Below are 15,709 nucleotides of genomic sequence, written 5' to 3' on the forward strand. Positions count from 1 at the left end.
TTTTGCTATCGATTAAGCTTCCTAAAAGCAGTTTCTGTCTCCTACCTTAACCATGTATTCAATCCGGAATTGGTTCAAATTTATGATTTCCGGTTTCAATCTTTATCACCATAGAACATAAACAGTACGACATAGCAAGTAATGGCTTTATGATGTGGATTCAGTATCGAAGGAACAGGTTATAAATTTGATCGTGTTAATCTTTTGCAACCGGTAGTTATAAATGTACTACTTAAAGTGTGAGCAGTGGCGTATTTAGGGGGGTGGCTTCCGGGCTTAATCCCCCCCCCCGAAATCTTACTTAGTATAGTAAAGTAAATCAAATATCTTGCAGAATTTTCACATTTCCAGGCAAAGCCCCCTCCCCCGAAAGTTAGCAAAGCCCCTCCCGAAACAAAATCGTAAATACGCCACTGAGTGTGAGTATTGATTTCTCATAGTTTTGAAGTCTACTGTAGTTTCATACTGTGATACGAAACTCGCTTGTTATTTTTATTTTAATTGCTGGTAATTTTTTAAAATAATTTTTCGTTTAATTTTGTTCTCAATTATGAAACTTTGAAGTCGGGAATGACTTCCAGCTGTTTTACCATTCTCATAAACACATATACTTACATAATACATGAAATCACTTTTGCAATTTGAAGAATCGCTAAAGATCTCCACATATTTTTTTTTTCCTTCTTACCACTAAAATATGCATGTAATACCATATATCTAACTTTTGAATCAAGCATGTGACACATATTTATTTTTCTAATAAAATGATGTAATTGCCCTTGTAGAGACATAACAGACATAAAAACAGAAGATAAGCACGTTTATTGAACCTAAAAGAATACTGTAAACTGTCTATAAACATAAAAATAGTGTTAGTATGTAATATTTTGCACTGTGATTTAAACATTGCACTAGGCTATTTTGTATAGCTACTACTTCAATAGTATAAAACCTAGGTGTTTCAGAAATTGATCACAGTTCATGAAAGGTTCGGCTTATCGAAGACGGTAACATGAGGCTAGTGAGTATTTAAGAAACATCGTTTTATAAGAATTTAATAACGTTGCTGTAGTTTCATTCGTAGTTAATTATTTAAATTAGAAGAAAGGTCATAAATAATGGCCACTTTGAATTATAGTGACTTCACGGAATTTGAAACTTTGCTTTCCACTTTTTTTTCGTTTTTTTTCTTTTTTTAACGATTATAGTGTGTATATTATATTCTCATATAGACTCAAGATGCCACTTACTTTGATGAAGTTGAGTGGTTTAGATTTAAGGCTACTAATGACGGTTAAGTTAACGGCCAAATTGTAATATGACGTGCAATTAGAGGTAAAAGTGAATCTGATAAGGTAGGGGGACGTATGACGTCTATCTTTGTCTATTGTTTTTTTTTTTTTTTTTAGGAAATAGGGGGACGCCAGTGATATTTTTGGAAATGGGGGATCGATGTACCCAGGCACTCCTCCTCACTTTTATCCCTGAGTGCAATAGTTCAAACTTAATATTACTGGGTGGATCATAGTGACTCAGTCGAAGAACGATGAGCTCAGTTGTTAGGGGTCCTTAGTTCGATCACAGATCGCAAGTGAGTTTGCGATGGACAACATTGTTTCTGTCTTTCCTCAAACATTCTCATTCCACAAATTATTTCCCACTTTACACTCTGTTATTATTCATCCGTCTCCTTTGGCCTAAAGAGTATAATGGATGAGAGTAACACTGAAAGAGTTTATTTCATTTTTAAGACCACGTGCAACAGTCAAAGTATGTTGTTAAAGTTTTGCTTATAATGCTGAAATGAAGGAAGGCATACGACTAAATATAGTCTCCATATAAACTTATTTTTGTATGTGTATTTATAATTGAAGTTGATTCGTTAAAACTTGAAAATATGTTTAACTTATACCAAACAACAGTACAGAACCAATATCCATACATAAAGCGTGATTGATTCAAACGGTGTTAAGTACTTAACCCATCTGTTTTTTCTAGCCATATATAAATTGATTTATAAATTTTACATTTTCACATTCTCTTAAATTTACATTCTCGTACATTTTCAAAATAAATTTGCACTAAAAACCAATATAAATTTTAAATTACTACAATTAAATTTTAATATTCGGTAATATAATTCCAGGCATATATATTACAAAATACAATTTTCACGAACTAAGATAAACTTATATTTTTCCTTAAATAAGAAATCAGAAAAAAACAAAGCACATTTTTAGCTTCCAGTTTACTTTGAATAAAATAGAAAACTCATTCTTCATATAAATCAATAAGCTAAAAGAACTAAAATAACAGATATTCGTACAGTTAACTTCCATGAACGAATGTTACTTTGAACTCCATATATGATATTATGTTTCATTGTTTTGTAAAGCTGCTTAAAATCGTTTCTCTCATTGAATGTAATATATAAACACTGCAGCGACTCATTGAGTATTGCAGAAACTCAGATTTGCCAACTCATTGATTATAGCACCCGACTTTGACATGATGTCCTTTGACTTGGAAATTATAAACAAAACTCTCTCAAATAAGAAATAAAATCTATGTACTTTATGAATTCATTAAAATAATTTCATCATTGAAATAAAGTAAACAATATTTGGAAGCATCAGGTTACCATGTAAAGTAATAATTTATTATTTTCTTAATTTGTTTTAGGCTTTTCTATTGGTGATATGTGCTACAGCCGCATTTGCGGATGTACCTCTTATAACGGCCCCACCACTTCCTTTGCTGTACACGCCCCCTACAAACAGAATTGTTTACAAGGAACAAATTCCAGGAGGACTAACTTTGATTCAAGATGATTCAGGTCAATTTCATTTAAGGTGAGTCAATGGTCATTATATTTATTGATAACGCATACATTTCTTGTTTTTCTACCATAATATATATAACACTAGCAGCGTTCACCCCGCTTCGCTGCGGTCACCCCGGAACGCAATAAACTTTGTTACTTAGATAATTTTTACTTTTTCGCTTTCAAGTGATATGATAAAAACCATAGAAGATTGCAGTAAATCTTAACATTATATCGCCTGTCATTTATGTTAACCCGCCCCGCTTCGCTGCGGTCATCCCGGTGCTGGCATATTGTAAAAGTGTCTGTAAAAATAAGCAAATCAATTAAAAAATTTTAAACAGAAGATTCAAGCTATTTTCCGCTGTATATCGCCTGTCATTTATGTTAACCCGCCGAGTGACACGGTCATGCGGGTTGCATATAAATACGTTTATTTTTACCTATGATGAACTAATAACAAAGGATTTGTACGTTATGGACACTTGAATGGTCAATTATCTCAAGACACTGGTACTTAAAAATTAAAGTGATATGATAAAAACCATCTAGGGTCCAAATCCTAATAACCCCCCAAAAATGAAAGAAATTGGTTCAGCCGTATTAGCGTGATGAGCGGACAAAGGATTTTGTACGTTCTCTTTTATATATATAGATATCTATGTTTTGCATTGGTTTTATTTATGGAAAAGAAAACCAAAGGTTTGAAAATTTGGTAATGTATAGGAATCGGCCTACATGACAGAAAAGTGATAAATGGACCTTGCGTTTGCTTCACAGAATCATGAAAAACTATTGCAGCAATACTAAGCAAAGTATAGCAAATATTTTCATTTTAGTTAAAACTAGTTATTTTCTCTCGAGCCTTCAACCTGCTGTTAAAATCGTGCTTACTTAAAATTTTAAATTATTTATATTAACATTCTTTTTTAAATTTGCCCTAGAACCCGTTTCTCTAAACTCCATGCCATATGTATGGCATCACTCAAAGACTTCACTCTACAGACAAAGGATTGTACAAATTGTGACTTCGATTAGAGTGATTATTTATTATTAGGGTTAGTTTGAAGCACAGACGTAGAATTTAGTCATTTATCGTTAGGGTGATATACATACGCATAACCAAACCACGTGCATATTTGTATTTTTAGCTGCGAAAGTTTTGAAAACTTAAATAATTTTAACCTTGACTTTGAAGTCAATTCTCAGACTGAATATTCAAGAACTAATATCATCATCATCACGGTATTTTGTCATTATTGGCAGGCCGCAATTGAGAAACTTCTATGCTGCACGGTTTTCCACTAACCTTACCGTCTTCAAGTACGATGTTTTCTCTTTTAATATCGTCCATCAATTGTAATCTCCTTCGTCCCCTCCCTCTCTTTCCTACCACCATATCCTCTAACACATTCCTCGTAATACAGTTCTTAACCAATATCCCTACCAGTTTCTCTTCCTATTCTTAATAATATCCAAAATTATTCTTTTCCCTCTCATGATTTCAACGTCCTCACATTCGTTTTCTGCTCGACTCAGTTAACTCTCTCTAATCTTCTCCAGACCCACATTTTGACAGCTTTTAGTCGTTTTTCTTATTTTTGCGTAATGTCCATGTTTCTGATCCATACAGTACAATACTTCACACGAAGCATTTTATGAGTTTTTTTATCAACTATTTATTCAAGGTAGGCTACCACAAAATAATATTTCTTCATCCTAAAGGCTTCTTTCGCCATTCCTATCCTTGCTTTCATTTCACGTTCACACTTCATATCGTCACTAATAATACTACCCAGTTATCGAAAACTAGTCACCCGTTCTATTTTCTACCCTGCTACTTCCACATTTTAAAACGCCCACTTCGTTTTAATAATCATGGCTTATGTCTTTCTAGCATTTATTTTTATCCCATATCCTTCATAACCCTTTCTCAAATTTTCTAAGATTTTCTTTCCACATTCAGCAGCAAGCTCCATATCATCTGAAAACCGTATACACCTAACCATTCTACCTCCTACTGAAATGCCATCTTCCTTATGTAGGCTCTTTTTCAGTATATATCTTCTAGGTGGGTATTAAACATTGTTGGCGAGAGTCAGTCCCTAATATTCTAATGCAATTTTTTAAATGGTAAAAAGGAAACTAACAATATTCAGTATGATTGTGGCAGATTTACAGGAGATAAATATTATAGAAATATTGAGTTAGTATGTTTTCGTTTATCTCACATATCATATATATGACATGTGCACATACTCGTACGTTATTCAGCGTTGTTACATCATTTTCTCGTCAAAACATGGTTTCCTTTTAACACTAAAAGCTTAAGCATGTTGTCGTGTTGGTGTAATATGTCTCTTCGATTTTGCAAGTGTTGTTGGTTAATTCGTTGATTTGTACTTATGTTTTTCGTGAGGAGTGAAGCAATACAGGGTATGATCTACAGTTTTAAAGTGGGTTCTTAAGCGATGTAATAAGCTCGATGCTCTTCCACTGAGAATCCAATTTGGGATCTTTTCATCAAAGGACGGCTCCTAGCTATTAGGTCTACGAGTTAGACCAGCGTTTCCCAACCGGTGTGAAGCGGCACACTGGTGTGCCGCGAATGGGCCGTTGGTGTGCCGCGAGGAAATCGAAACAAAATTATTAATTCTGTGGCAACCAAATTGGAAGACATGAAAAAAATGTATATTTGTATTTCACATTACTATGAACCGCTACATTAGAAAAAAATACTGTAATTGTATTATATTATTGTACATACATTACTGTGTGAAGGACCCTTTGCGCATTCTGTCCTACAGTCAGAAGAATTAAATGTCCAGGAAAAAAGTGCATTGTTTGATGTGAGGAATAACCAAGGTTTGAAGCTCCAGCAATCAATGCAAGACATGGCATCATTCTGGATTTCTCTCCGGAGAGAATCTCGAGCTATTTCTACAAAGGCTGTGAAAGTTCTCATTCCCTTTTCAACATCCTGCTAACTGAAGCAGGATTTTCTGCAATGAACATAATCAAATGTAAAAACAGGTCACAATTGACGGATAGTTTAACATTAATTTTGCTTCGTGCACCAACTTGTCTTACTTATTTTTGAAAATTTATAACTTTCATATATTGATGAACAATTGTAACTTTCAATAGATATTATGGAAAAATTGTTACATTACTAATATTATTGAACAATTGTAATCTTCATATATTATTTAAAAATTGTAACGTATATTAACCATGTTAATAAATTTTTGAATTATATTTGAAGCATATTTGAATTATAAGTTTCAGGCTGTGTTACTTTACTGTACATTTTTAATGTTGTAAAAAAGTATTTGTTATTATTATGATCATTATTTCTTCTTTATTATTGCAGACTATTTGGAAACTAAATGTTGAAATATCATTCAATTCTTTCGGCAATTTACTTACATTTGTATTTTCAAAGTACAAGAGATTTGTTTGTTCGTTCGTTATTTAGTGATCTTCTTTTTTAGTGAAAGGTTGGATATTGTTTTCGAAAAACAAAGTGTGTTTTTAAAAACCTGAGTCCTATATTTCATTCAATTGTTTTCTATCTTTAAATTAGAATGAAAAATTAGCATAATGATTTACCATAGGGAACAAAACAGTGATTGAGCTTTCTTTTTGTAAGAAGATCAGTAATTACAAAAAAAAAAAAAAAATTGCCACGGTATTTTATATTTAAAACTAATAATAATATTAATATCATCCATGTGTGTGCCGCGACAAATCAAGTTCCACCCGTAGTGTGCCGCAAGTTGAAAACGATTGGGAAACGCTGAGTTAGACTAACATCAAATGACTTATATTGTGATATTTTCCATAAGTAGAAGCTTTGTTTTGTTATAATTAAATATAAACTAATTATTTGCTGAGCAAAACTATATATTTTCATTAAAATTCAACACGTATACGATTGTACAGTTATTCTGTATCACATAGTGTCTGATGAAGCCAGTTGGCGAAACTGTAACACGTGTTGAATTTTAATGAAAATATACAGTTTTGCTCAGCAAATAATTAGTTTATAAGACTTATATTGATGTACATAGTAACTAGTTTTATAGAGATCTCCACCGCTTATAAAGTCATATGTACTTGATCTTCCAAATACACATATTTTACGTTTTATTAGAATTTGATATTTTAACTTGAAATGAGTTAAATGTTTACCTACCATTAAATATTTCAGTTTATCGTCTCCAACTGGAATCTCGGAAGAAAAACACGGAGTGTTGAAACCAAATTCTGACGGCAACGACTACATTCTGGCCCAGAGAGGAACATATTCTTACATTACTCCAGAAGGGACTCTAGAAACTATTTCTTTTGAAGCAGATCATGATGGTTATAGAGCTACGGGAAACAATTTGCCCCAGCCACCAGTTGTTCTAACACCTGGTTTAGTTCCTGCTCGTGAACAGCCTTTGGTTGTGCTTAGACCTACAAATTCCCTCCCAGCTTCCGAAAGTACTCTACACAAAGAAGAAATTCCAGGATTTACTTTAATCCAAGATGATGCTGGACAATTTTCTTTCAGGTAATGGCATATTCATATAATTTGTTACGAAATTCTATTTCGTTCGTTAATGACGTTGAGGAAGTTATATAATACTCCATCAAAATGATAGTAGTTTTCAAGCCTGAAAACATATTAGGTTTGTTTACTTCTCTTGCAATATGAGTGTTGTATTCAGGTGCTTTAAAGGAATAAGATAGTAAGTTAAAATACATAATATTATGATTAACATGATTTATTTCTAAGTGGACTGCTTAATCCAACATAAAACATGCAGCTACATGAAAGTAGAAAGACGTAAATACTAGTGGTTAATCTTGTCACTTAGTGACGTTATCATTCAAGAACGGAAGCTTTATATTCAAGTAGCAGTAAATATTTGCAATACATTTTCTGTCATTAGTAGATGTAGTCATCCGTAAAAATGTTTAATTGAAGATACGGTAAATGAATTGAAGTGTATATTTTTTACGTAATACGATAATGTCATTTAGGATAAAGAATATGGATGACTAATGACAGTGAATTATTATTTTAAAAATGCTGGAATGATGATGTGTAACGAAAGAAACACGAGAAAACCTCGAACTCTATATTGTTCACCACAAACACACTTGGTTTGGGATCGAACCAGAGACCACTGGCACTAGATGTGTTGAAAAAGTTAGTTATGTAGATTGAAATATTACTACTGTTCTTATCATCATATTAACCTTATCCTTATTTAGCTTTTTGAAACTTCTATACCATATTTTTAGAAACTTTATTTTGCTAATAGATATGAAAATGTAAGTATTATCGTCCCACTGAATATAAATATAAGCCAAGAATATCAAGTGCTTCATTTTAATGGGATAGACGATTTATCATTATATGATATGCTCAAAAAGTTACTAACATGAAAATTTCTACATCTCAAGTAGCAAAGTTTTTTTAAAAAAAAAATTATTTTCATAATTGTATACATGTACAAATAAAACTTTTCTTATTACTATATTTATTACTATTATTTGCAATTAAAGAGTGCTAGATATTTAATGAATTTAATTAAATATTCATCATATATTGATAACAGTATTCAGCCAAAAAATATTTCTTATTCATAACAACAGGTCATACAGAAATTGTTTGTGCTATTGTGAATTCCATCCTTGATGTGGGTCTATGAGTTTCTGATCCTTAATCAAATTTTAAGTCCAAGTTTCTGATATACTTTAAAGTTGAAAAGAAGAATTTCCATAATGAGAAGTTAGTTAGTACTATATATTTATTTGCTTTACAATTATAATTTGTACTTCATCAGTTACATGATATGTATCAATACAATAATTCAAGTGACATATTTTGATCCTATTTCACTTTTCAGCTTCTCTTCTCCAACTGGAATATCGGAGGCCATAACTGGAGAATTAAAGCCAAACTCTGAAGGCAATGATTACGTTCTGGTTCAAAAAGGAACATATTCTTACATTACTCCCGAAGGCACTGTGGAAACTATTTCTTTCGAAGCAGATCAAGATGGATACAGAGCTACGGGAAACAATTTACCGCAGCCGCCAATTGTTCCAACACCTAGTTTAGTTTCTGCTCAGGAACAGCCTTCGGTTGTGCTTAAACCTTCAAATACTCTTCCACCTTCTGTCGTTGAAGTACCTCTAGTTTCAAGAGTTTCAAAGAGTACTTCTGAAAATACTCTACACAAAGAAGAAATTCCAGGATTTGCTTTAATCCAAGACGATGCTGGACAATTTTCTTTCAGGTAATATTATATTCATATAATTGTAACTAAATTCAATTTCACTTTTACGAAATTCTATTTCGTTCGTTAATGACGTTGAGCAAGTTGCATAGTAATCAATTAAACAATAGTAGTTTACACACCTGAAAATATATTAAGTTTGCTTACTTCCTCTTCCAAATTAATTTGTTGATTCTGGTGCTTTACGGAAATAAGGTATTAAATTAAAATACAAAATATTTATGAAGGTAACCAATAAAGTTCTGTCGCTTTTTGGTGGTTTGTGTTCAATAGGCCCTCACACTGTGAGTTGAATGCGAATGGACATAAGGCGAAGGTCAGTTGTTGGTGTGTGTATATCCATACTACCTCGTTGTGGCAGTTCAGTTACACCATGAACTTGCGTAAGGACCTCCACAGAGTGAACATGGGCCCTCCATACAGCTTCATAAGGGCATGTATGCTGTACGAGCTCAAACTGGGATGAAAAGGCGCTTCAGCGGGGCGGAAGATGTGCCAGGCCCTTGGTGAGGGTGTTGTGACTATGCGGACAGTGCAGCGGTGGTTTGACAAGTTTATGGAAGGTGACAAAACACTCGAAGACGCACCACGTGCCGGAAGGCCAACACATGTACAAAATGAAGATCTTCAGGCAGCAATTGAGGCGAACAGTGGCCAAACATGTGAGGAACTGGGACTACAATTCAGTGTGAGTGAAGAAAGCATTCGGCAGCACCTCCATCAACTTGGGAAGCACTACAAGCTGGGCCGATGAGTCCCACATGGTTTGTCTCCGAGCCAGAAGGCAAAGCGAGAGCAGACACCTGTGTTTCTTTGCTGTCTCGTCTGGACAGGGTATTCACATGTGATGAGAAGTGGGTCCTATACGAAGCTCCACGGCGCCGTCATGATTGGTTATTGTCCCATGGACCGGTTCCAAAACAGCAGAAACCAGCACAGCACAGAAGGACCTCCTATAGCGGACTGTTCGCGACATCGTGTATCAGGAACTGCTACCAGCTGATCAGAGCAACAATGCAATTGTGTACTGTCAGCGGTTTAGCAGTGTTCAAGAAAAACCCAAAACTATGAGGCCAGCACTTCTGAATCACAAAGGGGTCCTGTTACAAGAGAACACTAAGCCCCACGTGACTAGGATGATCCGCGATATCATTCTACACCTTGGATGGGAAACACTATTGTATCTACCTTACTTCCCGGACACTCCACCATCCGATTATAACTTGTTCCATTCCTTGGACAATCAGCTTAGCGGACGACACTGTAGAGGTGCAAAATACTGATGGAGACTATTTTTGATATTTTTGATGATAATTTTTGATGGGGACATACCGGTGTTCGAAGGTGGTGGGTGAAAAAGAGACAGAACTTTCTTGATTACCTTTACATGATTAACCTCTACTATCACTGTTTATTTTTAAGTAGACTGCATAATCCAACATAATATAAACCCCCAGGTGAAAGCAAGAAGGAATAAGTACTATTGGTTGATCTTGGTACCTAATGAAATTTTCCTTTAAGAATGGAAACCTTTATATTCAAGTAGTAGTAAATATTTGCAGTACATTTTCTGCCATTAGTAAATGCCGTAGATGCTTTAAGATGTTAGATTGAAAATGAAATGAAGTGAAATGTGTAATTTAACGTCCTACGATAATGCTTAGGATAAAACAAATGAATAATTAATGGAAATGAATTATTATGATATGAAAAATTGGTGGAATAATAATCTAAAACGAAAGAAACTCTAAAGAAACCCTTTAGGAGTATAATTTGAACTTCACCAATTACATAACATCATATCAGTTGAGTAACTCAAATGATATATTTTGATCCTATTTCATTTTTCAGCTTTTCTTCTCCAACTGGAATATCGGAGGCCATAACTGGAGAATTAAAGCCAAACTCTGAAGGCAATGATTACGTTCTGGTCCAGAAAGGAACATATTCTTACATTACTCCCGAAGGCACTCTGGAAACTATTTCTTTCGAAGCAGATCAAGATGGATACAGAGCGACAGGAAATAATTTACCTCAAGCACCAACAGTTCCTACATCTAGTATAACTCCTGCTCAAGAACTACCTTCAACCTCATCTTCTGTTCATCAAATACCTCTTTCATCTCGTGCTTTAAACCCTACAGTTGAAAATACTGTACACAAGGAAGAAACCCCAGGATTTACACTAATCCAAGATGATGCTGGACAATTTTCTTTTAGGTAAGATCTAACTTATTTCACTCATGTAAATATATATTTTTGTTTGTTTGTTTACGTCTTTACACACACCATACGCAATATCACACTATTTTATTTTTTATATTGAAAATTACGACCTACTGCGACTTTTCATAGATACTTATAATATAGCAAATATTGAGATATATTGAGTTGTAATATGGTGAAATTAGCGAAATAAATCGAAAGTATTTATCCTGTATTCTGTTCAAACTACTTGGCATGTTTTAGTTTCTTGAAGCCTATCGCCTCATTTCAGCATAGAGGCTATGTGAAGTTTCTGAATATTTTAAGTAGGAGTCCAAACAGAAAGCATTCAATGTTCTCCCATCAGGAGTCGAAGCCGTGTCCACGTGCATCAAAGGTGCACACACTAGCCATAATATTAGAGCGGAGGGCTTCAAACAAGTTGTATTCCAAGATGTTGCTATTGTCAGATATTGTTATTTTGTAGTAAATTTTAATTCGAGAAGAATGAAAAAAAAAAAATGAAATGAAATCTTTGAGTTTTACGTCCCACGGTTATGCCGGTTAGGCTAAAGGAGACGGTAATAATGAGAAATGAATGAAATGGTGGAATGAAGAAAGTGGGAGGAAACGGGAGAACCCCGAGAAAACCCACGCACACGGTGTTTGTCCACCACAAAGTTCACTTGGCGGGGGCTGGGATCGAACAATTCGAGAAGAATATTTGAGACATATGATGATTATTTAAGATAACATCATAGTAACGGGATAATAAAATAACTTAAAATGTCTTAGGAAACTACGTATTTAGCAGTACAGCTTCTAAGAAATTCATATATTATATACAATATGTACAACTAATGCACTTCCAAAACTTCTCGTGTGCCATATATGATATAAACAAGTGATCATCAGTACATATCACTGATGGTTTCTGAGTAGATTGATTCGTACCACATAAGGCAGATCTGGTTGGAAGGGATAGTTATTAGGCTGAAAAATATAAATCATCATAACAGTTTGGTCAAATTCATTAATTTGTGTACTGAGTCTAGAGAAAGAAATTACTAACAAATTACCACCATAATTATGACTCTTTAGTAATGTAAGCTTCCATAATTCTTTTTAAACACCTATTTTTGAAAAGACTGTCTTGGGAAAATTTAAAAATCTATCTGGTATTTATAAGATGTTATTAAAAGAACGGATTGTTCCAGGTCGTTTCTTATGGCAAATAGAAAAAGAATGGATTCTATAAAGTCAGAAGTAATCAACCGGTCAACGTTGTATGGCATAACATGACAAATGAAATACACATAATTGTTAAAAAAAATAGTCTCTCATTTAATTTTCATGTTTTTCTAATCAAGAAGCATTTAACTGCTATTTGAACAATATTAATTACATTTTTAACATGAACAATGAATTGACTTAGTATTTTAATCGTGTTGCTTAGAAACGAGAAAAATACAGACTAGAATATTAGATAGCCTATTGTTTACATCGGAACGTTAATCAAATTTTAACTCCTAGTTTCTGATCTCTAAAGTTGAAAAGAAAAACTTCAAAAATAACAACTCAATCAATACAGTCTTTTAATTGCTATAGGAGTATAATTTGAACTTCATCAGTTACATAATTGACTAACTCAAGTGATATATTTTGATCCTATTTCATTTTTCAGCTTTTCTTCTCCAGCTGGAATATCGGAGACCATAACTGGAGAATTAAAGCCAAACTCTGAAGGTAATGATTACGTTCTGGTCCAAAAAGGAACATACTCTTACATTACTCCCGAAGGCACTTTAGAAACTATTTCTTTCGAAGCAGATCAAGATGGATACAGAGCGACAGGAAATAATTTACCAACAGTTCCTACATCTAGTATAACTCCTGCTCAAGAACTACCTTCAACCTCATCTTCTGTTCATCAAATACCTCTTTCATCTCGTGCTTTAAACCCTACAGTTGAAAATACTGTACACAAGGAAGAAACCCCAGGATTTACACTAATCCAAGATGATGCTGGACAATTTTCTTTGAGGTAAATTCACATGAATGTCATTAATATCTGTTTAAAACTTTGAACCCGACACTATTTAAATATCCCTCAGTCTGGAGGTACAATTTTAGAAGATAATTCGTATATTTCATATTCTACTAGGTGCTAATTTTGCACAGTAAATTAGCGAACTCTATCGAAGAACCATGATTATATTATCACCGCTGGGCATTCAGGCATCGTAAATACTCATGTAACAGTATCATCACTAGGCTATGGTAATTATACCATAGTCGGGCTGAAAGAATTGAAATTGTCAATCCTAGCGATACAGTAAAAAATTATGCTGATTTAATGCTGACTTCAGTGCATTAAAAAGTTTGTTTTGAAGAAACCTTATATGTGTTTTCTGCTTAATACAATTTATTCTTTAATTTATTCTCAAACTAACTAATTTGACTGTACTTTATAAAATCTGTAAATACATCTACGTCAAAATGTACATTCCGCGGCAAAAAACCTGCAACATGAGGATGTAAGTTTATTGTGAAATTATGCCTAACGGCACAGGGAATGAACATAACGTGTAAGTGAAACGAATCACGCCAGGATAAACCTCGGCCTCCTCCCGTGCACACTTATTTTGGAGCAAAAGACTTCGTCATTTCACAGTAAACTTATATGCTCATGTTGCAGGTTTTTTGCCGCGGATTGTACAAAATACAATTTTAAGTAATAATATTCTTTCTTATGTATGTTCTCTTACTATTTCAGTTTATCTTCACCAACAGGAATATCGGAAGCTATTACTGGACAATTAAAACCTAATGCAGAAGGCAATGACTATGTTCTTGTCCAGAAGGGAGAATTCACTTACATTACTCCAGAAGGAGTCTCAGAGACTGTATCCTTTGTAGCAGATGAGAATGGCTACAGAGCTACGGGTGACCATTTGCCTCAACCACCAACCATTTCTACCATTAGCAACCAGCTTGGAAAGGTTCAAACAGCTACAGGATCTGTTGTACCATCTCCATCCTATGGACTACCTTTACAGAAACAAAAGTAGATGTTTGATGGTTAACAATGCATATTCGGATTACGAACAAATGATATGTTCAGATCGTTTATTGTTAAAAAAAAAGATCGTTTATTATGCCTTGTTTGTTTTGCAAATATTTGAAGTTGTTGTTTGAAGTAAATAAACTACGTGAGCATTGAATCATTGAAATTTTATTTTTGTATTAGGGGTATATCCTGAATACCTTTTTGTTTAACTTAAATAACTTTATCTCTCCTCCGTGCTACACACACACACAAGTTTATTATTATTATTATTATTATTATTATTATTATTATTATTATTATTATTATTATTATTATTATTATTATTATTATGGTGGATAATTAAACCTATGAACACCAGGGGGCCTGGGTGGCCCACAAATTATTTTTGTTACATTTGGAAACATATTTCGTTGGACAAAAAATCTTTAAAAAAATGATATTGTCATGCTAGACCCCTTTCATCAAAAAGCGTACTTGTTTTTAGTGTTTCGTTTTTTCTTTTATAAATAAAGAAACCGTTGTGGGTCTAAGAGCCCTCCAACCCCTTTGGTAGTACTAAGGGGCTATCCACCGCATACGCTAACCATAACATTCCAGTATTTTGCTATTTATTTTATTTTCCTTTGAAACGATTTTGGTATTACAACATACAGGGTCACTCTGAAATATTATTCTGATGCAGTGTTGCCAACGGCACATTATAAATATTTAGTATAGATAGATAGATAGAGAGAGAGAGAGAGAGAGAGAGAAAATCAAGTTTCAATAGTGATGGGAAAGAACTATGCTGCTGCGACTCTGGTGTTATCAAGTATCTTAAATCGTAGAATCTACAGGCAGCAGCCTGCAATACTGATTGAAGACACATAATATTTGATAGAAAATTGTCAGTTTGTTATTCTGTGACTTTAGGTGGGAATCTGCTGCAGCATGGGAAATGTTGCTCTTCGCCAAAGTTCAATTGAGGAAGAACTTAAAAAACTTTTAAATGAATCTGACATAGAAGGTAATGAGCTCAAAGATAGTGAAGTGGAAATAACCCTGTCAAAATGAATGTTATGTGTTTATTCATTCCTTTTTATATGTGACGGTTTATTACTTGATGGAGATTTACTACAGGACTGCTTAACATAATTGCTAAGAAACCGTTTTCAGCGCGAACATTTTCTTGTGTAGTGAATGAAGATTTAGGATTTAGATTTCTGGGCTTTCGGCATCAATGACCTTGTTAGCCCGTCACATGTGAGTTATGACGTCCCTCGGTGAGCACACTATCCGGGGAAAGGGAAGGAAGCAAACGGCCTGGGACCT

At 34.0% G+C, this 15,709-nt stretch overlaps 1 protein-coding gene across 3 annotated transcripts; it reads left to right on the forward strand.

The window, feature by feature from the left end:
* The first annotated feature begins 876 nt into the window (after positions 1 to 876).
* On the forward strand, positions 877 to 14,552 carry LOC145686620 (uncharacterized). 3 transcript variants are annotated; one of them, XM_081760080.1, is made up of 7 exons: positions 877 to 1,021; positions 2,683 to 2,852; positions 7,038 to 7,385; positions 8,731 to 9,123; positions 10,975 to 11,343; positions 13,013 to 13,372; positions 14,105 to 14,552. In XM_081760080.1, the coding sequence occupies exons 1-7, from the start codon at positions 1,013 to 1,015 to the stop codon at positions 14,397 to 14,399; spliced, it is 1,944 nt and encodes a 647-aa protein (XP_081616206.1). In that variant the 5' UTR covers positions 877 to 1,012; the 3' UTR covers positions 14,400 to 14,552. The 3 variants fall into 3 exon arrangements, with proteins under 3 accessions (XP_081616206.1, XP_081616207.1, XP_081616208.1); XM_081760081.1 differs by lacking the exon at positions 13,013 to 13,372; XM_081760082.1 differs by lacking the exon at positions 8,731 to 9,123.
* The last annotated feature ends 1,157 nt before the right edge of the window (positions 14,553 to 15,709 follow it).

Source organism: Thermobia domestica, chromosome 5 (assembly GCF_964235325.1).
Source record: "Thermobia domestica chromosome 5, izTheDome1.hap1.1, whole genome shotgun sequence".
NCBI lineage: Eukaryota > Metazoa > Arthropoda > Insecta > Zygentoma > Lepismatidae > Thermobia > Thermobia domestica.